This window comes from Carica papaya, chromosome 5 (genome assembly GCF_054855325.1).
Source record: "Carica papaya isolate Zhongbai chromosome 5, ASM5485532v1, whole genome shotgun sequence".
NCBI lineage: Eukaryota > Viridiplantae > Streptophyta > Magnoliopsida > Brassicales > Caricaceae > Carica > Carica papaya.
The window spans coordinates 36,232,066-36,258,716 of NC_142313.1; the positions used below are offsets into that span (position 1 = coordinate 36,232,066).

The 26,651-nt window shown below is 34.1% G+C and overlaps 1 protein-coding gene across 9 annotated transcripts in view; it reads left to right on the forward strand.

Annotated features, from left to right (window-relative positions):
- LOC110813186 (calcium-transporting ATPase 9, plasma membrane-type-like) overlaps nt 1–26,651 on the forward strand; it is a 43,684-nt gene that overhangs the window by 5,689 nt on the left and 11,344 nt on the right. For all 9 annotated transcript variants that reach the window (XR_015819378.1, XM_088220572.1, XM_088220575.1 and 6 more), the window contains 13 exons: nt 1,408–1,524; nt 1,629–1,668; nt 18,605–18,720; nt 18,806–18,937; nt 19,037–19,126; nt 19,850–19,919; nt 25,450–25,520; nt 25,613–25,696; nt 25,786–25,863; nt 25,943–26,014; nt 26,180–26,263; nt 26,352–26,434; nt 26,536–26,644. Coding sequence is in view for 8 of the 9 variants with exons in the window: in XM_088220572.1 (XP_088076698.1) it covers nt 1,408–1,524; nt 1,629–1,668; nt 18,605–18,720; nt 18,806–18,937; nt 19,037–19,126; nt 19,850–19,919; nt 25,450–25,520; nt 25,613–25,696; nt 25,786–25,863; nt 25,943–26,014; nt 26,180–26,263; nt 26,352–26,434; nt 26,536–26,644 (1,146 nt within the window). In the remaining variant the exon portion in view is untranslated. The remainder of the gene's footprint in view (nt 1–1,407; nt 1,525–1,628; nt 1,669–18,604; nt 18,721–18,805; nt 18,938–19,036; nt 19,127–19,849; nt 19,920–25,449; nt 25,521–25,612; nt 25,697–25,785; nt 25,864–25,942; nt 26,015–26,179; nt 26,264–26,351; nt 26,435–26,535; nt 26,645–26,651) is intronic.

Consider the following 26,651-nt stretch of genomic DNA (forward strand, 5'->3'; position numbering starts at 1 on the left):
TGAGCTAATGATCTCAAGGAAATATATGTAGAGGAAGAGTGACCCGATGTTTGAAAACTAGAAAATAATTTAATTGATTGTGCCCATTCTCGAAAGTTCTTACTGTTCAACTTCTCTAATGTGAGTTGGAATGAGAAGCCTTCTGACCTGTTAGAAGTCATGATAGGATATACTTTTTCTTCTTTAGAGGTAACCGATCCTCTGTTGATGGTATTTGACATTAAAAGTTGTGTTTGATGAATCGCAGCCCTAATACTATGAAAACAGAATTAATATCTGTAATTTTTTTGTTATTCTAGAATTGTACAACACTCCCCCATTTTATAGTACTAGATTCTACCGAAAAAAGAAGAAACAAATCAAGTAATTGATTGCACCTAATTAATTATAAAATATACACCTAATTGATTAGTAAAATCAATTACTGTTTTTCTGTTATTAAATGTCAATCACAATCTCATAGCATCCGGAATCCTCATAATGATCTTCTGTCATTAAATGTCAATTATAATCCCTTAACATATGGGACTTCCACACAACTATTGGCTTTATGAGCTTTGATCTAAATAGTTGTAGGCTCGTTTTGAACTGCTTTAGTAAAATGAGCCCTTGTTTACTCTTGAGTTGATTCTAGCTCGATTTTGACCAAGATCAAGTCAAGCTTTGATCAAGTACGCTCAAATTATTTGCTACCTAATCAGGAGTATTTTTTTTTTCCAAAATCTTGGTCAGAAGGAGCATTTCACTTTTCACTTAAAGCCCTGATAGATTGCTAGTTTATACAGTTTTTGTTTTTGAGTCATTTTAGGGTGCATCCAAATATCTTGGACTTTGTTTTCTTTTTTCTCTAAACCTAGCTTTGAAGTCCTTTGCCTAACAATATAAAGGGCCAATCCCGCAAGCTCCTTGTTGACATTTTGGTTCTCTTACAAATTCTCATTTTTCTTATAAATTGTGGCAACCATTAGTGCCTTTGCAATGCTTTAGAGTTTTTCTTTTGTTTTTTTTTTCTGAAAAATTACTTTACGTCGACATGTGGTCTAAATATAAGTAATGCAAGTTATCATCCCTAATATAAATTTCCACCTTCTATCAAAATGTTGTTTCTCCATAGTGTACCTCTTATCATTTGGCCATCTTGTATTCCTGGGATGGGAAAAGAACTATATGGTTTCTAGTGTAGACTTAATATTACATTTTTGTTACACAATTAATAGTGTTTTTCTTGTTCCAAGTTAATCATCATTGTTTTGCATGCTGTTGGGTGTTTACTTGTCGTAAAGTGGTATTTATCATGAAAGTGAGAAATGTTACTTTGAATATTACATGTTTGTTACACAAACAATAGCGTCTTAAGTTTGAGCTAAAGCTTTTATTTATTTTTATTTATATGTTTCTCTCCTGCAGCAAGCAGCACTTGTATTGAATGCCTCCCGGCGATTTCGGTATACTTTGGACTTAAAAAAGGAAGAAGAAAATGATCAGAGGAGAAGAATGATTAGAGCTCATGCACAAGTCATTAGAGTAATGTTTCTTGTTAACACTATTCTCGAATGCATGTTTGCCCGTTTCTTTTTTTTTTATTTATTTTTTATTGTGTTCCTGATTAGTCAACACTCTTGCATCAGGCGGCACTGCTCTTCAAATTGGCAGGGGAAGAACAACTTGGTATGTCATCATATGAACATTTGTCTTAAAACCTATCTTCTATGCATTTTCTATCAAGGAATTAATGTAGAAGGAATATTGATTGAAAGAATAAAGTATTTAAATATAGCATATTTGATTTCTTCACAAACTATGAGAAGAAAAAAATATAAATGTTAAATAATAAAATTGAATCGATTTTTCAAGATCTTAAACTAATTGCTAATGACCCAATTTATTTTTTTATAGGCTAACACACCTTTTACACACATACTCACTATGTTGAAAGGGTGAATCATGCATGTATCACCGTGACCTTGTGGAAAATTAAATTTTTAGTAGAAATAGGATAACTAGATTTAAATACTAAATCTCTATCTTTGGTACCATGTTAAACAATGGAATTAAGCTTATTTTCTCAAAAGTTAAGTTAAGGCAAGGATCTAATCTATTATTCATAAACTAGCAATAAGGACTAGAGATTGGTGAATATTTTTTGAAAAATATGATATGAATTATGTTCACTTGCACCAAGGGAATGCAATCATATACAAGAGATTCACAAATCGAACAAAATGTCTTTTTGTTCACCTAACTCTTGTTAGAAAATTGGATGACCCGTAATGAAAAAGTTTAGAGTCTAGAGACAAAAATCCTTTTTAATCTATCAAAATTAGAATTAGTGCCCTCAAAAACCTTTCTATTCATTTCTTTCTATATGATCCGAGTACCTATAAAGATAAGTCTTCATCTCTTATCCCCATGATTGCTCCTCCAAGCATGGAGCTCTGATGCGGAACTCAAGATCAACCAACGTAATCAGAAACTCACATAATGTCATTCAAAGCTCCAAAGGAATTTGATCATATGAAAACTCTTCCTACTTAATCTTCTATCAAGAATGATAAGAACTAAGATCACTAAAAAATGGAGAATTAAAAGAAGAATAGAACAACGTCACAAGTAATTACCTTGATAAGTAAATCCACTCTTTACTCAACAAGAAGGATGAAGATACATTTTTTGAATAAAACTCACAATATTATTGATTTTAATCTGGAATGCTTACAATGAAAATTTGATGACTTATTTATAGGGTAAGCCATGTAAATAAAAAGGTAATAAAAATCTCATAATTAAAATTATAATTACATAGAAAATTAATTAAAAATAATGTTTAAATTCTTAATTAGGTACAATTATATAGGGAATTAATTAAAATTAAAATCTAAATTCCTAATTATGATAGATATGGTCTTCTCTCTTTTCTTGGCCGATTGCTTCTTTTTCTTACTCATTTCTATTATGTGCTTGAAGAAAGTTGATGAGACCATTATGTTCTTGGATTAATTGGTTGAGTAACTTATTCCCTTGGGCTTCTTTAGTCGGTTCAAACCCATCTTCCTCATTAATCCAAGTTTGGATGAAGAGTCCAAGGATTACAACAAACTTTCGTCGGTTCAAACCCATCTTCCTCATTAATCCAAGTTTGGATGAAGAGTTAGAAAGTTTGTTGTAATCCTTGGATACGGCTCCTTGTTATGGGTCAATTTGGCATGATGATGTTTCTTCCATGTGGCCCAAGATGAACCATGCTCACATAATCTCCCTCCTCTTCAAGATGGTTTGTCCTCGAATCCGGATTTGCATCAAAAAAGGAAAGATCAGCAACCTTAAAGCTGGTAGAAACACCATACGTACCTGGGAGGTCTATCTTATAGGCGTTGTCGTTGATGCACTTCAAGATTTGGAATGGGCTAGCTCCTCGGGTCCAATTTTGACTTCCTTTGTTTAGGAAATCTTTCCTTCCTCATATGGACTCATAACCAATTTGCAGGTTGAAATTTGACTTGTTTTCTCCCTTCATTGGCTTTGCGAGTATATGATTCGTTCTTTTTCTCCAAGTGTTCCCATGCCTTTTGTGTATAGTTTTGACTAACTTTACTCTTTGTTGTCCATCCAGATTAACAAGTTTTTGCAAAGGTAAAGGAATTAAATCAAGTGGGTTAGTGAGTTAAACCCATATGCAATTTCAAAAGGAGATAAGTTGGTGGAAGAGTGAATAATCCTTAATCCTGTTATAAGCAAACTCTACTAAAGGTAAACACTCTTCCCATGTTTTAGATTTTTTTCCAACTATCGCCCTTATTAAGGTTTTTAAAGTCCTATTAACGACTTCTGTCTGTCCATCTATCTAGGGATGACAGACAGTGGAAAATAACAATTTACTCCCCAATTTGTGCCCTAAGACTCTTCAAAAGTGACTTAGGAACTTGACGTTCCTACCACTAACTATGGTCCTGGAGACACCATGTAGCCGCACGACATCACTGAAAAATATATTGGCTATATTCGTTGCATCATCTGTTCTATGACACGCTATAAAGTGTGCTATTTTATTGAACCTATCCACTACAACGAATATACTATCAATTCCTCGCTTAATTCTTAGTAACTTTAACACAAAATTCATAGACACATTAGTTCATGGTGCTGACGGAATGGGTAACGGAGTGTATAGTCCGTGCAGGAAAGACCTAGACTTGGCTTGCCTACATGCAATACACTTCTCACACACTCGCTTTACATCCCTTCGCATGTTGGGCCAGTAGAAGTGTTGGTGTAGGATACTTAGAGTCTTAGCTATCCTAAAATGTCCCATGAGTCCCCTACTGTGTGACTCACGTACTAACAGTTTCCGCTGGGAGCATACAAGTACGCACAATTTTTCATCTTTAAATAGAAATTCATCATGCCTATAGAACTTCTGGAAGACACATTTTTCACATACTGCATAAACATTAGCAAAGTCACTATAATTGGGATATAATTTTTTAATATACTCGAAGCCGAACAATTTAGAACTAAGATTTGTAAGTAATACATACCTATGTGACAATGCATCCGCTACAATGCTGTCTTATCTTTCTTGTACCTGATGACATAAGGAAATGTTTCAATGAATTCTATCCACTTACCATGTTGGTGATTGAGCTTATCCTATCCCTTTAGATGTTTTAATGATTCATGATTTGTGTAGATCACGAATTCTTTGGGTAGAAGATAATGTTGCCATACCTCCAGTGCTCTCTCTAGTGCATACAGTTTTTTGTTGTAGGTGGAGTAATTAAGAGGTGTGCCGTTGAGCTTTTCACTAAAATAAGCAATGGAGCATCCTTCCTGTAGTAGTACTACTCCTACACCGATACCTGAAGCATAATATTCAAGCTCAAATGTTTTATCAAAATTTGGTAATGTTAGAGTAGGCACAGTATACAATTTTTCTTTAAGTAAATAAAAACATTTTTCTATTTGTCAGTCCATACAAATTTCGTGTTCTTAACAAATTCATTTAAAGGTGCAGTTATGGAACTAAAATCCCTTACAAACCATCGGTAAAAACTGGTTAGCCTATGGAAACTCCTCACCTCGCTTGCAGTCTTAGGCGTAGGCCAATCTTTAATGGAAACTTTCTCGTAATCTACTTCAATATGCTATGTGCTAACAATGAAGCCCAAAAAGATTAATTTTTACTACAAAAGGTACACTTTTTGAAGTTAGCATATACCTATTCTTTCTGCAGTGTTTCTAGGACATTTTTAATATGCTCAACATGATCTTCTAATAATTTGCTATATATTAAAATGCATCAAAATAAACAATTACAAACTTACCAAGATATGACCGTAAAATATAATTCATTAAACGCATGAAGATGTTAGGAGCGTTAGTCAACTCAAAAGATATAACCAACCACTCATATAAATCATATTTAATTCGGAAGGCAGTCTTCCACTCATGTCCGGGATTCATACGGATCTGATGGTAGCCACTCTTCAAGTCGATCTTGGTGAAGACACTTATGCCGCTTAACTCGTCGAGCATATCATCGAGTCAGGGAATGGGATGTCTATGCTTAACCATGATTTTATTCACGTCCCGACAATCCACACACATCCTCCAATACTCATCCTTCTTCGGTACCAACAGAACTGACACTGCACAAGGAGTTAAACTTTCATGAATATATCTCTTCTCCAACAACTCCTCTACCTATTTCTGAAGCTCTTTTGTCTCCTCGGGATTGCTTCGGTAGGCGGGGTGGTTGGGAATCGATGATCCGGGGGAGAAGTCGATCCATTGCTCGATCCCTCGTATCGGTGGTAATCCATCTGGTACCTCATCTGGAAATACGTCCTCAAATTCCTGCAAAACAGACAATAGAACACTAGGCAAAAAGAAGTTAAGGTCAGTTAAGCTCAAATAAGCCTCCTTATACCGAAGTACAACTAGACTTTGTTTCTCACAATACACTCTCATCGACTCTCTCTCCCTTACAAGTAGACACACTTTTTTCTCTTATTGCTCTTCTGTCACTAGGCCTTCTCTTTTCTTTTGTGCCTTTTACTCTCTCAGTGGGCTTTTTTTTCTGACCTCTTTATCACTTAGTAGGCCTTCTATTTTCTTTTGGGCCTCTTTTTGTTCACTTATTGGGTCTTCTCTTTTTTTTTTTTCGGGACTCTTTTGTTTCTTTTTCTTTTTGTGTTATTCTTTTCATTGACTTTTTGGTTTTAAACTGATCTTCACATATCTCCTTAGGTGTCAACGGGATGAGAGTGTGATTTTGCCCGTTGAAACTAAAGATGTAGCGGTCCTTAAAACCGTCATGAGTAACTCGCTGGTCATATTGCCATGGTCCCCCTAATAAGATGTGACTAGCATGCATAGGTACGTATCACAAAGAATTTGATCATGATACCTTCCTGTGGTGAAAGTTATCATTACCTGCTTGTTTACTCGGATGTCTCTACATTCATTTAGCCACTGTAACCGGTATGGATTGGGGTGCTTGGCATAAGCTAATTCTACCTTCTCAACAAGTGTTTGCTGGCTACGTTGATGCAACTACCTCCATCGATGATCATGTTGCATACTTTTTCACCCACAAGACATTGTGTATGGAATATGTTCTCTCTATGATAATCCTCATCCTTTATTTGGATGTTGAGGGCTCTCCTTATAATCAGAGACTCCCTTTGAGTCATATACTCATTCTCCTTATCCTCATCCTCTAGTGATGACATGGTATTGCTTTTAGAGTCACTATCGATTTTGTCATTGTCTTTTAACAGCATCACCCTGTAATTCGGACATTGGGAAACAATGTGCCTAGATCCTAAACACCTGAAATATTTGATAGTGGTATGTTTCTGAGATGATATAGCTGTTTTACCTTTATAGTCGGGTATGGCTGTTTTCTCCTTCTTTGCCTCAACTCCCTTCCTTTCCTCTTTCTATGGCCATATGGAGTTAAAGGTAGGAGTGGTATGGAATGTTCTCTTACCTGTACTCTTTAGTTGTCTCTCAATCTTTATGGCCATGTAGACAATGTCCTCAACCTCCACATAGTGTTGTAATTCCACCATGTTGGCGATGTCTCTGTTGAGACCTCTGACAAATGTCGCCATGGTTGTTTCGGGATCTTCTTCTATATTGGCTCTAATCATAGCCATCTCCATTTCTTTGTGGTAGTTCTCAATGGATATAGACCTCTGTATTAAACGCTGTAACTTTTAATGCATTTCTCTATAATAGTAAGAGGGTACAAACCTTTTTCGCATGATTGTTTTCATATCTCTTCAGGAGGAAATTGGTTATTCTCCATTACGCCGTCTAATGAGTAGTAGTTGATTCCATCATACTAAGGCGTAATCAGTGAACTCTACTGCTGGTAGTTTGATCTTTTTTTTTTCGTGGTAATTATGGCAATCAAAGACTAGTTCTACCTTCTTCTCCCACTCTAAGTATGCTTCAACATCATTCCTACCCTTGGAAGGTGGTATTCTGATCTTGATGGAGGTAATATTTTTATCTCTCATTTTTTCTCTCCTCTCCACCACATCTTCCTCCTCATCATTACAGGACCCGAACTCATCGTCATGGTATTGAGTCCTAGGTTGTCTAGTGTTTGGAGTCCCGTGCCCTGCCTCATTTCAGCCACCACTTAGATTATCTACTTTTTTACTGAGTCATGTCAATTCTGCTTGCATAACCTCTAAAAAGAGTTTTATGTCGGCAAGACTCTAGTGTTCGCTTGACATCTTTAGAAAAGAATTCCCTGCAGAAGTGGTTAGTAATCAAAAGTAAAGATTTCTCACTGGTTCTCTCGTGTTTTACTCACTCAGTTGTTACCCTCTGATATTCTCACATATTCTTGCTTTTTACCTTTTTATCTCCCACCCTCAAATTGAGTGTCGGATAGATCATCTTGAATCAAAGTATTCTCAAGTATTGTTTAAGATACCGTAAGGAGTCCTGTAGAATAAATATTGCACTAATACTAGAAGTAAAAGTGTAACACGCAGAGGAAGAAATAGTGTGTTATTAATTACGCTAAGCTCTAATATGCAATTTAGATGCTTAGATATATCAGAGAACTAAACCTTAGAACAATAAAAGAAACTGAGAGTAGAAAAAAATTTGGCAGTTTATAGAAGATGTAGGGATTCGGTATTGGCTCAAGGGGAAATCCAAAAGATATTCCTACCAATCTATTCCTGATGTACGTTATATTCGATAAAAAAAAAATCACCTTTAATGAACTGTGTAAGTGTGGATGCACGCAGTTGTAAGAAAAAATTATAGAATAGAAGGGGCTTTTGCCTTATGTAGAGGTGGTTCTTGCACCTTTGCAAAGAAGGATGGTTGAGTACAAAAAAAGTAAGTACTTTTCTGATGGGATTTCTTTTCTTTGTTTCTTTTCTTTTCTCTCTATTTTTTTTGCACAGGAAACAAACTTGTAAGAAAAATAGATTAAAAAAAATGATACTCAACAATGATGTTATCAGGTTAAGAAAACGTCAATTGATGTTATGTCTTGCTTGGATTGATGAATGAGTTAATCTTTTTTTTTTTTGAGTAGATGAACAAAAAAAAAAAAGATAAATGGTGCAAGAATCTAAAAGTAAAAAGGTAAAAGATAATAGATTTAGAAGGAGTCAAAACTCTAATACTAAATGATGCAGAACTCAATATCAACCAATGTGATTAGGAACTCTCACAATTTCATTCAAGGCACTAAATGAATTTGATCCGATGAAAACCCTCCTTAGTTAACCATCTATCAGGAATGATAGGAATTAAGATAATTAGAAAATAGAAAATTAAAAGAAGAATGGAACAACACTATAAAGAATTATTTTAATAAGTAGATCCACTATTTAGTCAATAACAAGAATGAAGACACATCTCTTGAATAAGACGTACAATATTATTGATTTTAATCTTAAATACTTACAATAAAAAATTGATGGCCTATTTATAGGGTAAGTCATGTGAATAAAAAGATAATAAAAATTTTCTAATTAAAATTGTAATTACATATAAAATTAATTAAAAATAAAATTTAAATTCTTAAATAGGTGGAATTACATAAGGAATTCCTAATTATGATAGATATGGTTTTCCCCTTTTTCTTGGCCTATTGTTTCATTTTCTTATCCATTTCCATCATGTGTTTGAAGAAAGTTGATAAGACTATTATACCATTGGATTAATTGGTTAGGTAACTTATTTTCTTGGGCTTCTTTAGTGGGTCTAAACCCATTTTCCTCAATAATCCAAGTTTGGATGAAGAGTTGGAAAGTTTGTTGTAATCCTTGAGTATGACTCCTTGTTATGGCTCCACTTGGCATGATGATGTCTCTTCCATGTGGCCCAAGATGATCCATGCTCACATCAACCTCATTCTTAACTGAACTTGTCGTAAGTCAATTCAACCCAACAATCCACATGCCAAACTCCAAAGACAATATGCAAATGGACACCACAAGAGGATATGATTTCAAGATTCTGGATTGTTCATGCACAAGAAGCATCCATTCGCTAAGATTTTTCCTCTTCTATTCATCTTATCCAATGTCAGAAGACTCTTTGAAGCTACCTCCTAAGGGAAAAACCTATACTAGGAGTTACCTTAACCTTCTAAATCTGCATTAGTAGGAAAATCATCCATCTCCATCACTCTGTTGTATAAATGTCCATAGTATGATTTCATCAATAAAACATTCGAAGAGCTTAGTTTCATATGGAAACTATCTCTACTATCGAACAATTCACTTTAACCTTCGAGATTGATTCTCTGAACTTTATATATTCTGCGATATCTCAATCTTTCAAATTCCCAATCAACTCTAGACACCAAATCTCAACCTTTGAATACGTCAAGGACAAGCTAACTGAAGATTTTTGAAGAAAAATATGCTACGTTTATTTCTTATTACTTTTGTTGTTACACTTACAATATCTATATAGGAAATTATTATTATTCTAATAGTACTCTAATTACATGATATTATTTTATTAATAGAACTCTAAATAATAAAAATATCCTATTTTGCATAGGATTCTATTTAATAATAATTATCCTTATCAATACTCCTCCTGAAATTGGTTTAAAGATATTATACATACTCAACTTGCAAGACAGATTTTGAAGAGATTTAGTGCATAGTCATTTAGTGAAGATATCTGCCACCTGATCATTAGAAGATACATGATGTAAGTATAGAGAGCCATCAACCACTTTCTTTTTTATAAAATGTTGATCAATCTCAATGTATTTTGTCTTGTCATGTTGAAATAGATTTGAGTAATATTAATGACTGCTTTATTGTCACAAAATAGAGGTAGTTTCTTATCTTTAAGTAATTTTAATTCTCTCATTAGTTTTTGTAACCAAATTAATTCACATATTCCTTGAGTCATTACTCTATATTCTTCTTGAACACTGGAGCGGACAACTCCACTTTACTTCTTGCTTTTCCATGTAACTAAGTTGCTTTTTAGAAGTGTGCAGTAACATATAATTGATCTTCTACATTCAGATACCCAGCTTAATTAGTATCTGTAAATATTTCTATTTTAAGGTGGCCATGTTTTAAAAAGAGTAAACTTTTTCCCAATGCAGATTTTAGGTATTTTAATATGCGGAAGATAACATGTAAATGAATCTCACGAGGGTCATGCATGTACTAATTCACTAGACTAATTGCATGTGTTATATCAGGTCTGGTATGCGAGAGATAATGAGTTGTCCAAATAATCTTTATATCTTCGCAAGTCAACTGATTTACCACTATCTGCTTGTAGTGGAAGATAACATGTAAATGAATCTCACGAGGGTCATGCATGTACTGATTCACTAGACTAATTGCATGTGTTATATCAGGTCTGGTATGCGAGAGATAATGAGTTGTCCAAATAATCTCACGAGGGTCATGCATGTGATTGTTTTCAATGAGTGATTCTGCTGGTTTGCAACCCATCCTACCAGTCTCTTATAATAACTGTAGGATATAGTTTTTTTGAGAAATAAAGATTTCTTTATTAAATTTGACAACTTCAATTCCTAATAAGTATTGCAATTTTTCTAAATCTTTTGTTTCAAACTTTTGAATAAGAAGTTCTACATAAATAATGAGAAGAATGACGTTACCTTCATGATGCTTAATAAGTAGGTTATGATCAACATTGCTATGTTGATATGCAAAAGAGATCATAACTTTTCTAAACCTTTCAAACCATGATTCAGGAGACTGCTTCAATCCGTATAAAACATTTTTTAATTTATAAAACTTTCCTTGCATCCTTTCATTTTCAAATTTAGGTGGAATTTTTATGTATATCTCTTCTTCTAAGTCTCCATGAAGGAATGTACTTTTTACATCAAATTGTTGTAAACCCCAATCAATGTTAGTTGCGCAAGATAGAAGTATTTTAATTGTGTTCATCTTTGCAACATGTGCAAAGATCTCTTTATAGTCAATTCCATAGATTTGAGTAAACTTTTTAACCATCAATCTAGTTTTGTACCTTTCAATTGATCTCTTTATTTTGTGTTTACAGTGAATACCCATTTACAACCAACCATTTTCTTTTCTTGTGGGGGTAAAATAAGTTATGTTTCATTTTTTGTCAATGTTTTCATTTTTTCAATTATAAGTTCCTTCCATTTGGGATCTCTTAAAGTTACTCTCCAATCGTATGGAATAGATACAGAGAAAACATATAAGACAAACTCTATAGGAGGGAGAGAGAGAATTATAAGAAATAAAGTTAGATATAGAATAGTTAGTGTAAGTTCTCGTTCCCTTTCTAAAAGTAATAAATTTATCTGATAAAGCATAAGGGAAAGATAACTCATGAGTATCTTTTGGAATTAGAGTAGATTCTTGACCTGGGACAGACTGCATGATGGTTTTGTCTGACTTATCTCTCTTTAAATACCTTTTCAAATTTGATTTATCTAGTCGTCCAACATTTTCTTCTTGAATAAGACTTTGTGTAATAGAACTCTTTTCTTAAATATGACTCGCCCTCTAAATATTTTTTTTTTGAAATAAAAAGTGTAAAAAATTATTCACAAGGTACCAAAAAAAGGGTATCACCAATGTGCAAAAACATCTACAATGAAGTTAATGTATCAATGACATCCCCAAAATTTTCATTATTAATGATTTCATGACCTAACACAATTGTCCCAAACAAGTATATCCACCTATTAATTAATCTATTAGAACTACTTTTTATGCTATCAAAAGTCATTCTATTCCGCTCTTTCCAAATGACCCAAGAAACAATCAACGGGATAATATTGGCAATGTTTCTTTTTATATATAAACTATCCCAAGCCCAAATCTCCCCCCCAACTGAACTCGAGATTACCCAATCAATACCTAACAAACCATAAATTCTACATCATAGGTTATACACAATAGAGCACCATAAAAGTAAATGATTGCAAGTTTCCTCTGCCTTAAGACAGCAGTAACAACCATTTACAATAATCCTGCCTTTATTTTTCAACCTATCCAAGGTGAGAACTTTTTCCGAACATGCCTCCCAAGCGAAAAAAGCAATGCAAGGAGGAATTTTTGTTGTCCAAATCAGCTTAGCCGGAAAGATTCTTCTGTTTCCAGCACTCATATCAGTTAAGTACTTATAATATGATACCCAATTGGGTATAGGACTGTCATGTGTTACCCAATTGGGTATCATATCTTCCCTCTCACTCTACTCCTGAAGATGTCTTGGGGTTGAGTTGAAGTAAGGCTCGGTTTCCCTAAAAGTAATATCTATAGTTACAAAATATTTTCTAAATAATTGATGATAACACTTGTAATCTTTTTGGATAGGAGAATATCCAACAAATACAAATTTGAGAGTTTTAGGTTCTAATTTATTCATATTTCTATTATGAACAAAGTACACACATCCAAATACTTTTGGGGAGGAACAAAGTAGCAATTTTTTCCTTACAAAACCTTCATAAGACTTTTAAAATTTAGAACTCGCAAAGATATTCTGTTGATAAGATAAGCAGCTGAGAGAAGTATATCTCTCCAGTAACTTTTGCTAGATTCATGGTGAATATTAGTGACCGAGTTACCTCCAATATCTGTCTGTTTTTCCTTTAAGCAATCCCATTTTGTTCGTTGATATAGACACAAATTGTCTGATGAATAATTCCATTTGACTCTAAGTAGGCACGAAACTCACTATTCATACATTTATATCATTATCAGTTCTCAGAATCTTAACTTTAATACTAAACTGTGTACATATCATTTTATGTAATGATTGAAAGCATAAAAATACATCACTCTTTGCTTTTAATAGATAAATTTATGTTAATCTAATACAACAGTTAATAAAAGTAACAAATCATATAGGACCTGATAGAGAGTTATTCTGAGTAGGTCCCCTCCTCTCCCCCCCCTTCACATCAGAGTGAACATTCATAAAAGAATCAGTATTTCTATTATTACTTAATAGGAGCTTCTCTTATGTTTAGTAAGTCTGCATGCATCACAAAATAAAGAATTTATAGAGGTTCTAACAAATAAATTAGAATATAATTTTTTTTAAAATAAAAAATGAAAGATGTCCCAATAGTAGGTGCTATTGTAATATTTATAGATTGATTTTCTTATTCCCAATGGTGGCTTGATTTTCGATTAAGTTCTGGTTTCTATCCAAAACATATAAGGTATCTTACACTCTATCAGTGCAAATTCTCTTCCCAGTTTGAAAATATTGAAATATACAATAATTATGAAAAATTCAATTTTACAGTTGAGATCTCTAATAATGACATTAATAGATAAAAAATTGTTAGAAAAAGTAGACACATGTAAAATTGAAGACAGTATAATAGTAGGGGTACAATTAATAGAACCTGTTCCAGACATGGGGGTGTATGACCCATTTGCTATACGGGTATTTTCTCCTTCAATACAAGTAAAATAGGTTAGGAATTCTTTATAAGAGTCTGTCATGTCTTTAGCTTCAAAATCTATAATTTAAGTATTAGGAGTAAAAGTAATATGAAAATGAATAATACCTGATTTTAATATATTTGATGTGCTAATAGTTGATGAAGAGTTAAGTTGATTAAAATAACGCTTCAGGTTTTGAACCTTTTCTGTTGAAAAAGCTCCAACAGATGGTGAGTAAGGTGTTTCCCTGCCTTCAACAAAATTTACTTGAATTCTCGTGGTTCCACCTCTTCTTTCCCCACGGCCTCTAACTGGTCTTCCATGCAACTTACAACAAGTTTTTCTAGTGTGTTTTGCTTTGCCACAATAGTCACACTTTCGTATATACCTACATTGGTCAGACTGAGTAACTAATCCAACCTTCTCAATCAGTACAACGTTAAATATGATATTTCTTCTGCTTTCTTTTTACTAGACATGAGCATAAGTTTGTTCTAATGAGGAAAGAGGATTCTTACCAAGCATCTAAACTCGTATATAATCATATTTGATGTTCAAACTAGTTAAGAAATTATAAGTCTGTTCTTTTTCTTTTAATTTCTAAAATTTGACTGCATTTGTAGGACAATCTGTTTGGAAGTCTTAATAGTAATCTAACTCCTATTATAATCTACTCAGTTCATAAAAATATTGAGAAATAGTCATTTCTCCTTACTTTGTGTCATGAACTTTATTTTGGAGTTCATAAATTTAGCTATCATTATCCACTTGTGAGTATGTAAGAGATGCTACATTCCATATTTTTTCGATAGTATTAAGCAACAAATATATTCTGACAATATGGGGTTACATGGAATTGATGAGTCATGACAATATCAAGGCGCTCTCAGAGTCCCATTTATTATATCCTAAACTACCAACATCTGACTTTTTCACCTCACCAGTAATGTAACCTTACAATTTTCTTAATTTAATGAACAATAAATAAGATTTCGATCAAATAAGATAATTAGTTCTATCAAGTTTTACAGGACTGATTTATAAAAAAGGGTTATCGAAACTAGTAACACTCACATTTTTTATTTATATCATTTTAGAATACTAAAAACAAGAAGAAAAATATCTGGTAATAAAAAATAAACCTCCTAATCTGCACCAAAGAGCCAAAAAAAGATAAAAAAATTCGAAATCAGATAGCTCGGACGCAAACAGTTCGGCTCAGGTGCAGACAAAACAGGTCTGAGTGGTTCGGTGCGCGGAGTGGCGAAATGAATGTCCCCATGCGTGGAAAAACAGAATGATGCAGCGGAGGAGATCTATCCGGTCAATGCAGTGCGACTCAATGCGTGACTGGAGCAGTATGCATGTGGGAGGAGTAGTCGAGCCGTCTGCAGATGTGGAGTGGCTGAAATAGAGTGGCGGAGGGTGCGGAATGGCAAATCTTCCGAATGTGCACAGCCGCGTGAAAAAATGGTAGGAGATGTGCGATCAAGCTGGATTTCTCGTTTAAAAACAGATTTCGTGCGGAATGCGCGTTTATGGCGGTGTTTCAAGGTTTTTCGAGCCTAATGAGATGAAGTCGACGACGTGTGTGGCTCACGCGCTTCTGCTGCCGGCAGCACGTGTGATTCATGTGCATGAAAATTGGGTGGTGTGCTGACCCGCTGTGAGTGGCGACTTTGTCTGGTGTGATGATAAGTTTTGTTTTTTGGTAATTGAGTACCAATTTAGCCTATTTTGTTATTTTAGAGTTTGAAAAAAAGTTTTAAAAATAAAACTTTAAAATAGTCTTACGTTGATTTTGATATCATAATAATTTTTAGAGAAAATGTACTTCTTTTATTTTCTATTACTTTTGTTATTACACTTAGGATATATATATAGAGAATTATCTTTATTTTAATAAAATTCTAATCACATGATATTATTTTTCTCCTCCAGAGACTCCTTTTCTCCCCCATGAACTTGTGACGCCACGTTTTTTTAAAGTTTTCTATTGAATCCCACCAAAGAACTCAAACCCAAACCTTCTCTCTGGGTAGCTATATTACCTTGTCCCAAGGTTCTAGATGGTATCTTCTCTTCTCCGTGTTGTCACCCGTATGAAATTACACTGGATCCTCTCCAATCTATTTGCCACATTAGGAGAAATTGTATTTAAGGATATCAAATAGATCGCAATGCTGACCATAATACTTTTTTATAAGGGTCAACCTCCCACCTGTGGACAGTAGACCAACTAATCTCGATTCAAATCGGTTTACCATAGGATCCCAAGCTGCTACCTCCTTAAGGTTTGCTCTCAAAGGTATCCCCAAATATTTATGGGAAAATTAGCATTCTTGCACCCCAAGTTTTCTGATTTTCGACAAGCCTCTCTATTATCTCTGGTCATCACAAACTTAGATTTTGTTAGATTAATCCTGAGGCCAGAAACTGCCTAAAACCAAAGCAATACACACCTCATAATCCATAAGACCCTGTGCTCCAGCTCATAGAAAAGAAGAGTGTTGTCTGTGAAAAGTAAATGAGTGACTTAAACTTCCCTTTGCACTCCCCTACCATCAAACCCCTGAACAGACCCACCCTAGCTTTTGAGATAAGTTTGTTGAGAGCCTCTGTCACCATATAAGAACAAAGGTGATAAAGGATCCTATGTCTCAAGCTCCTAGAGGCTTTAAAGAAAGATGATGGGCCTCCATTAACTATGGTGTAAAGGACACAAAAGTAATACAAGCCTTTATCCACCCACTATATCTTCCTCCAAATCCCAATCTATCCAACATGGAAAAAGAGAAAATTCCATACCACATGATCATAAGCTTTTCGCATGTCTAATTTACACAAAATTTTGTTTCCATACCTCTTAAGAGGTTATCAAACACCTCACTGGAAATTAAAGCAATATCCACAATTTGCTTTCCCTCAACAAAAACATGCTAACACTCACCTACACCTATCCCACCACTTCCATTGTCCTCCTCACCAAGATTTCTGCAATGATCGAATATTCCCGACAAGCTAATAGGTTTTAAGTTTTTAATGTTTGAAGCTCCTCCTATATTAGAAACAAACACCATGAATATAGAATTCAAACTTTACATAAAATGAACTCATACTGTTGAATTCCTTAAATATAGAGCAAGCGGACATCTTTGACAATCCTCCAGTTATGTTAAAAGAATCTCATAGTGGAAAACCTAGAGCTTTATCCCCTTTGCAAATGATGAGGCCCTTATAAATTTCTTCCTATGTGAATTCCCTCGTAGGAAAAGTTCTATCGTGGTCCCCCAAACTACCAAAGACCAAGCATGGGCCTCAAATGTGCATCTTCAGTAAATTTGATGATCTAAAGCTCATTTTTTAAGGCAATCTAAAGCTCATTTATTACTAATGCTCGGGAAAGGATGGGGCTGTATATGTGATTGTTGACAAAAGTTGCCTTTTGGTCTGCAAAGTCCAGTTCCATTTTTAAGAATTTTGCTGGTTGGGCTACATTTTCTATTTCCTCTTTCAGTTTTACAGAGAGAGTCTCTGGCTATGCCTTCTAATGTCTAGCTAGTCTCTTTGTTTGGCTAGAGGATACCTAGTCCTTTTGTCTTGTATTTTCTCCCTTCTCAATAATATTCTTTCTTATCTATAAAAAAATCTAGTTTTTCTATCCTCAAAGTTCCTATAAATTTTGTCTAACACAGAACTTGATACTAGCAAAAATAATTGTATTCTCTATTGATTGTAAAGAACCAAGTTTCATAACCAAGGTACTTCTAGCCAGAAAATAAGTATTATAGACAAAAGGCAGCAACGGGTTGCCGCCTATGTACACAAGCAACAAAAATTACAAAAAAGGATTAGCCAAAATTATCTAAAAGGTATCAAGATCCTCTGCACTGTGAAGAGGATGGCCTCTGAACAAAATACAGAATATCTGGGACCAGCAATTTCTTATCCTAGAACAGATACAAAACCTTGAAGACCAAGTGGTTCGAAAAATATATTAAGAGAAGCGCAATCAGCTTCTTTTTGTTTTTGAAATCTAGGATACTGTCCAAGCTAGTAATTCAGAGGAATAGGGCCATTCACCAACCACTAGACCAATGATAGTTTATTTGCCCTCTTTTCACTACTATGAGATGGTTTTTAACCATTTTCTAGATCTCCACAGCAAAATATCCCAACGATGGTTCATCAGCTTCGTGACAAAAAATTGTTGTTTATTAGCTACCTGTCTTCTCTATCCTAATTTTGTGGTGCCTCTTCTGGTATCTTAAATTTTATCATTGGCTTTGATGTCAGTCTAAAACTTTTTTTGTTTACTGGCCATTTACATGGACAGCAATTTCTTCTTGCCTTTTTCTTGTTGCAATTCAGTCAATAAGATGGTTGTATGGACGTCATCCTATTGTTATCAAGTCGTTATTTACAAGCATCACGCTGTCACTGTAGCTGAGCTCAGTGTGCAAAATGTGAAAATAAGAATTTACTTTGGTTACTTTCCAGCATGTATAACAAAAAAATTAACTTGTTCTTTTTTGAGAGAAAAAAGGAGATAAAAAATGTTAACTATGTTTCGAGAGCATGCGAATGGTAGGATTGATATTTATTCTTGAACTACAGCAAGTATTATTTAGGCCATTGAGGTTTCTTATTTGTTTGTTAATTTGTTTCAACCTATATAGTGCTCGGCACAACAGTTACGTCTCCAACTTCTGGTGGTGATTTCACAATTGAACTAGAACAACTTGCTGCAGTTACCAGGGATCATAATTTTTCTGCTCTGCAACAATATGGTGGGGTAAGTCAATTTCATATTTGACCGCTATATGCCATGTTGCTCTATGTTGTTAGGTTCCCTAATTTAATATCACAATTTCCATCAGGTTAAAGGGTTGGCAAGTAAGTTAAAGTCAAATCTAGAGAAGGGAATTAATGGGGATGAAATGGACATCTTAAAGCGGAGGAATGCATTTGGATCAAATACTTATCCACATAAGAAAGGAAGAAGTTTTTTCGTATGTAACTACCCTCGATTTTCTCATTCTTTTTGCTAGTCAACATATTTCTCGCTAATACATTGCTCACTTCTGTTTGGTTTTGTACTTTGGCTACAGAGGTTCCTCTGGGAAGCTTGGCAAGATTTAACTCTTATTATCTTGATTATTGCTGCTGTAGCTTCACTTGTTTTGGGAATAAAGACAGAGGTTAGTTTTTTGTTCATTTGAATTCTTTTTTAGACTAAGAAGAAATTCTTTGGAGGACACCTGTCTTTAATATGCAGGTAAGGTCTTATTTGCCTGTGAAATATGTGCTTTGATATGACTTGGCATTGGCGATACCTTGTGACTATTACACTTTCTTTTTTCCTGACTATAAGCTACTAGCTAGCCTTTGATAAGTAATAATGCTCTTTAATGTGCTAATGAACTCTGTTAAATCCAAAATGTGCTAGAGGTAGAAAATGCAAATTTATCATGTGAAAAATAGATTGTTAATGTTATTTGATCATCACATGGATATTCATAAAGTACCCAATGAAATTGTGGAGCCATCAGAAAAAGTTGTACCATGAATGGAATATGCTCTTTCACAAGCTACCATACTGCATATTTTATTTTCCTGTTCAAGAGCTTTCGGTGTATGCTTATCATTCTTTACCACTATTTGTTTCATATGTTATCTCTCTTCTTTTGGCTCGGGGGAATGGTTGGTAGTGGACTGAGGGTATATTTCAGGTCTAGTTTTCTGATAGATTTATTTATTTTGGGCCCTTTCTCCAGTTAACCTTTCCTTTACTTTTTTACTTTTGAGCATGATTTATTTTTGCTTTTAGTTTATTTCTAATTTCTGTAGCTCTTGAGAGGGGAGGTTCACTTTTCTCTCAATATTGACATTTCTAACTCTGCTTTTTGGATATTTTTTCTCAGGGTCTGGAAGAAGGATGGTATGATGGGGGAAGCATTGCCTTCGCCGTCCTTCTTGTTATAGTTGTTACTGGTATGAGTTTAAAGTGGTCATTGTCTTGTCGTTTTAGCATCCATATGAATGCCTTGCAAATAATAAGAGAATTTGGATAGTTTGGTACCCATGATTCGTTTGATTGCGATATTTTTATCAAAGAACTTTTCTCTCCTTAGCCTTCTTGAGAAGGAAGCAAAGATGTTATCTTTGTTGTGGTTTTCTTATGGGTCCTTTATGTAACATGTTACGGATCTGGCCTTGAGATTAGCGTTTCTTAGAGCATTAGCATATGATTTTTGTTGTAGTTTTCTTCAAGCTTCTTGCTTACATTTCTATGATATGTAGAAAAAAAAATTGACAGAGAAAGAAAAGTGGGAGAAAACTATTTCTCTTATTTTCTGGTTATGACAGATTACATATATATATATATAGAGAGAGAGAAACATAAAATCAGGTTAACAATAAATTCAATGAAATCTAGAATTTATTTAAATCCCATAGAATCTAGAATTTATTTCAAACTTTCATATTTTAGAAACAAATTCTACCTTTCCAAGCTTATGTCTACTGACACTCCCCCTCAAGTTGGTACAAAAATGTCTATCATGGCCAACTTGCTCACTTGATCTTCAAATGATTGACTCAAAAGTTACTTGGTTAATATGTCTGCAATCTATTGTGTAGTAAGCACAAAAAGAGTATATATTATCCTTCTTCAAGTTTTTCCTTTATAAAGTATCTATCAACTTCGATATGTTTAGTTCGATCATGTAGGACTAGATTATGTGCAATATTAATTGTTGTCATAGTACAACTTCATAGACAGACTTGCAGGTTTTTCAGTTTCTTTGAGAACCCATTTCAATCGCAAGACTTCACATATATCTTGAGCCATTGATTTGAACTCTACGTCAGCACTACTCCTTGCTACAACACTTTGTTTTTTACTCATCCAAATAATCAAATTACCCCACACAAAACTACAATATCCTGATGTTGACTTTCTATCAATAACCGAGCTAACCCAATCAGTATCTGTATATACTTCAATATCTTTTTTTTCATTTTCCTTGAAGAAATGTCCCTTTCTAGGTGTACCTTTCAAATACCTCAAAATACGATACATTGCTTCTAGATCTTCTTCACAAGGAGAATGCATAAACTGAGTCACCACGCTCACAACAAAAAACAATATTTGGGTGAGTATAAGATAAGTAAATTAATTTCCCAACCAACTTTCGGTACCTCCCTTTATCCACAGGAACACCTTCTTCAATATCCCCGAACTTGTTACTTGCTTCTAGTGGTGTTTGTGCTGGTTTGCACCCACTCATTCCAGTCTCCTTTAGAAAGTCCAGAATATATTTTTATTGTGACGTCGTTATTTCTCTATTCAATCGAGCTACCCTCCATTCCAAGAAAATATCTAAGGTGGCCCAAATCTTTAATTTCAAATTCTTTGGCTAGATTCATCTTAAGTCTCATAATCTCGTCCAAGTCATTCCCAGTTAAAATTATGTCATTCATAGAGATTATTAAGATAGCAACTTTGCCTTATATAGATTTTCGTGTGAAGAGGGTGTGATCTGATTGTTCTTGTGTGTAACATTGACCTTTAACAAACTTTATGAATCTCTCAAACTAAGCTCTAGGTGATTGTTTGAGACCATAAAGAGTCTTCTTGAGTTTGCATACCTTGGTTCGAAGGCTCTCTGTGAACCCAGGTGGAGGTGCCATGTAAACTTCTTCCTCCAAGTCTCCATTTATGAATGCATTTTTTATATAAAATTGATTTAGAGACTAGTCAAGATTTGCAATCATAGATAAAAATACTCTTACCGTGTTCAGTTTTGTCACTAGAGAGAATCTCTGAGTAATCTACTCCAAATGTTTGGGTAAAACTTTTTGCCACGAGTTGTCTACTCCAAAGATTCATCCGAGTTGTCCTTAACTGTGAATACCCACTTATAGCCAACAATTTTCTTCCCCTTCAGGAGATCTACCTTGTTCAAAGTAGCATTCTTCTCAAGTATTGCTGCCTTCCATTCAGGAACATCTAGAGTATCCTGAACACTGTTGGGAATTACTATATTGGACATTTGTGCGAAAAAACCAAAATAGAAAGGAGAAACATTTTTACAGGATACAAAGTTTAATAAAGGTACTTGTTCTAGTCTTATTACCTTTCCTAAGAGCAGTAGGGAGATCAAGTTGATTAGGAGAATAGGACTATAAATTACCTAAATAATTGTTATGAGAGACAGCTGAGTTATCATGAATTTCATGATTTGACCCCAGATTAGAAGGTTGAATGTGAATAAATATTGGTGCATCGTTTTCCCATCTATCTATACTATTTCAGAATTCTGATTTTGAGATGGCAGTGTCTCTTGGTTATTATTGGACTCCACAATTTTATTACTTAACTCATTTACCTTCATATCATTTCTTTTAAAATTTTGTTGTTTACTATTTCTATCAGAGTTGTGTTTATGCACATTAGAATCTTGTTCATATAGTTCAGTTTCATACAAAATCAAAAATTGAATCCTTTAGAAAAAAATCCTCATTTCTAAAAATATCATGTTCACTAAAGTTTTTTCCCTAAATATGAGAACTGTTATAATAAGATTGTCCCTAAAAGACATTAACATCCATTGACGCAAAAAACTTTTTCGAAATAGGATCAAAATATTTGTATCATTTTTTATTTATAGAATAGCCTATAAAAATACATTTACGTGCCTTTAGATCTAGTTTGGACAGTTTTGGATCATGATTACAAACAAAAACAACATTTATAAAGATTTTTAGGGGGACATCTCATTGCAACCGAATGGTAGAGAAATATTTTGAGAAAACTTGAAGTGGAGTTTGAAAATTTAAGGTTTTTGTAGGTATCTTATTGCTTAAATATGTGGTTGTTAAAACAACATCACCCCATAAAAAGTTTTGTACCTTAATTTGAAAACTTATAGCTCTTGCTAAATCAAGTAGGGTCCTATTTTTCTGTTCAGCCAACCTATTTTGTTGGGGTATTTTTCTACAGGAACTTTGATGTATTACTCCTTTTTCAACAAAAATTTTTTCGAACATAGTGTTAAAAAATTCTTTTCCATTATCGCTTATGAAAATCTTAGTCTGAGTTTGAAATTGTGTTTAACCATATTATAAAATCTTTTGAACACTTTTTTAACATCAAATTTTTCTTTTAACAAAAATACAAGTAACCCTAGTCTGATCATCAATGAATGTGATAAATCAATGCTGTCCAAGAAGAGTTACTATTTTAGAAGGACCCCAAATATCATTATGAATCATTGGGAGAGGTGCAGACTTTTTATATGGTTGTGCCTGAAAAGCAGTACGATGATGCTTTGTTAATTCACACGATTCACATTGAAAATCAAAAATATTTTTATTCATGAACAATTTTGGTAATAAATATTTTAAATATTGAAAATTTAGGTGTCCTAATTTATAATGTCATAACATAATCTTACTGTCACTAGACATAAAGATAGAATTGAAACATGTCTCCTTGTCTTGTTTTTCAAAAAAGGATTTGTTGTTGAGAACATAGAAACCATCATCCTATCTAAAACCCCCAATCATCCTCCTCGATGTTAAATTCTGAAATTCATAATGAGAGAACCGAAAACTAATTTGATAATTATGATAAACGCTTAATTTACTGATGGACAACAAGTTATATGACAATTTTGGAATATGAAAATATTTTTTAAAATTGACGAAGAGATAGATACTGTCCATTTTCTAGCAACCGAGGCAAATGAACCATCTGCAATTTTTACCTTTAGTTTTCCTGCACATGGTGAGCATGAAGAGAAAAAATACGAAGAACCTATCTTATGGTCGGTGGCTCCCAAATCTAATGTCCAAGAGTTGTTAGAGTTTGAACAAATAACTGTTGCAGAAAAAAAGATTACCTAACTGAAGTATAGAACAAGAAAGACTAGAATGAGATTGGAACATTTTGTAAAAATGTTCTATCTATTCATTTGTGAAAGGTAACGATTTTGGAGAAGACTCTTATTCTAAATAAGAGCTACCAGCTTGGAGAGCACGATTGTCTTCTCATAACTTGGTGTTGTTGTTTGGTTTCTTTTTTAAATTTGTTGATTTTTCATGCAATTTCTAACAAGTTTCTCAAGTATGCCAAGGTCTATTGCAATGATCACACTATGGCTGTTGTTTTCCCCCACGCCTTTCAACATCTGAATCTGTACCACGAGTCACAAGTGTTGATTTGTCACCAATTTTTCTAGACTCATCACTACTTTTCAGCATCATTTTTCGTCGAGCTTCCTCCCGGTGTACCTCTGCAAATACTTCCCTTATTGTTGGTAAGGGTTTTCTTCTAAGTATGTGATCTCCAACCTCATCTAATTCTTATTTAAGCCAGTCAGAAAAACAAACACACGACTTCTTTTAATATTCTTCCTATATCGAGCACCATCACTAGCACTTTTCCAATATTCATCTTCAAACACATCTAATTCTTGCATATTATCATCATATCATTATAATAGGTTGTCACCTTATGATCACCTTGCCGCATTTTTCACATTCGAGTATTCAACTTATAAAGTTGGGAATGATTATCTTGATCCAAATAAGTGTCGCGAACTGCATCCCACACCTCTTTCGCTGTTGACAAAAACATGAAAGACTTTCCGATCTTGATCCAAATAAGTCTCGCGAACTGCATCCCACAACTCTTTCGCTATTGACAAAAACATGAAAGCCCTTCCTATCCCTGGTTCCATGGAATTGATTAACCGTATGGTCACCATTGAATTTTCGGAGCGCCATTATCAGTATTTGGGATCACTTGAATCAGGTTTGATGATCTCACCATTCAAATAATCTAATTTTTCTTTTCGTTAATTGCAAGCTGCACCAAATGAGACCACTCAAGGTGGTTCTTTCCAATCAATTTGTGAATGGTAATTTGAAATAAATTTTCAGTGAGGGAGACAGTTGAAGGTGTAGAGGAGATAACTGACGATGACTGAGAATCAGTCCCTGTCGAAATAGTACCACTTGTCTTTTCTAGAGGTGGTTTTCCGGAGCCAACCATGACTGTTTTGTAATTCATGATCGAACCCTAGAACTCTGATACCATGAAAAAAAAATTGATAGAGAAAGAAAGTAGGAAAAAACTGTTTCTCTTATTTTTTGGTTATGACAGATTACATATATATAGAGAGAAAAAAATATAAAATCAAGTAACAATAAATCCCATGAAATTTGAAATTTATTCAAATTCCATAGAATCTGAAATTTATTTCAAACTTTCATATTTTATGAACAAATCCTAACTTTTCAAACTTATCTCTACCAACAATATGTTATAAGTTATCAAGTGGGACTTTCTTTATCCTAATATGATCTCTAATTGCATTTAATTGGCTTCCAGCATTACCATCTAATTATGACTTGGTGTGGCATTTCTGCTTGTTTATTATTAGCTACTTGGGAATGCAATATACATTTCCTGTTTATCCCTTATTAACCTTATTCTTGTATATTCTTTTACCAGCCACTAGTGATTATCGACAATCTCTTCAGTTTCAAAATCTCAATGAAGAAAAGCGAAACATACAACTAGAGGTGTGTAATTTTTACAGCACCTGAACTGTAATATTTGTTAGTCCTTTCAAATTCAGATTGACCTGTTAATCCTTAGTTGAAAATCTTCACAGGTTATGAGAGCTGGTAGAACATTGAAAATTTCAATTTTTGATGTTGTTGTTGGAGATGTTGTACCACTTAGAATAGGTGACCAGGTGAGTATACTTTGTCGAAGAGTTCGTTTTTAGTTGTACTTAAACTTTATTTACATAATTTTAATTTACTTTTTGGATGTTATCCTTAGGTTCCAGCTGATGGAATCTTAATTACGGGTCATTCTCTTGCCATTGATGAGTCTAGCATGACTGGAGAAAGCAAGACTGTATGTTTGTTTCTGTCTATTGAGGCAACTATCATATAATCTAACTTCTTTTTGTTCCTAAGCATGCTTTGGCTTGTAGGTACACAAAGATCAGAAGGCACCCTTTTTAATGTCTGGTTGCAAGGTAGCTGATGGTCTCGGTACTATGCTGGTAAGTTGCAAATATTTCTTTTTCCTGTCTTTCAATGTCCAAACATATATGAAGTTTAGAAATGAACTAAAATATGTTTTCTTTACCAAATAGAGCCTTGCACTTTCTCTGATTTGGGAAGAGAACAGTTGAGTGAATGAATCTACTTTAAATAATTATTTTTAGGTAACAGGTGTTGGAATCAATACAGAATGGGGATTATTGATGGCAAGTATCTCTGAGGATACTGGCGAAGAGACTCCTTTGCAGGTTTGCGTTAATTAATGCTGCTTATACACTAGTTAGTTACAATAATGTGATACACCTTTATGATTATTTTTTGACAACCTTGTGATAGGTACGCTTAAATGGAGTTGCGACTTTTATTGGCGTAGTTGGGCTTGCTGTTGCCCTTTCTGTGCTTATCATTCTTTTAGCCAGGTGAAATTAGAAATTAGCAATCATTTTGAAATGTATAATTTTGATCTTCTTTCTATAATTTCACATGTCCTACTCTATATAATCTTACTTGGGCTGTCTAGATACTTTACTGGCCATACAACATCTCCAGATGGAAGGGTGCAGTTTGTCCAAGGACAGACTAGCATTGGAGATGCAGTAGATGAAGTTGTCAAAATTGTTACCATTGCAGTACGTG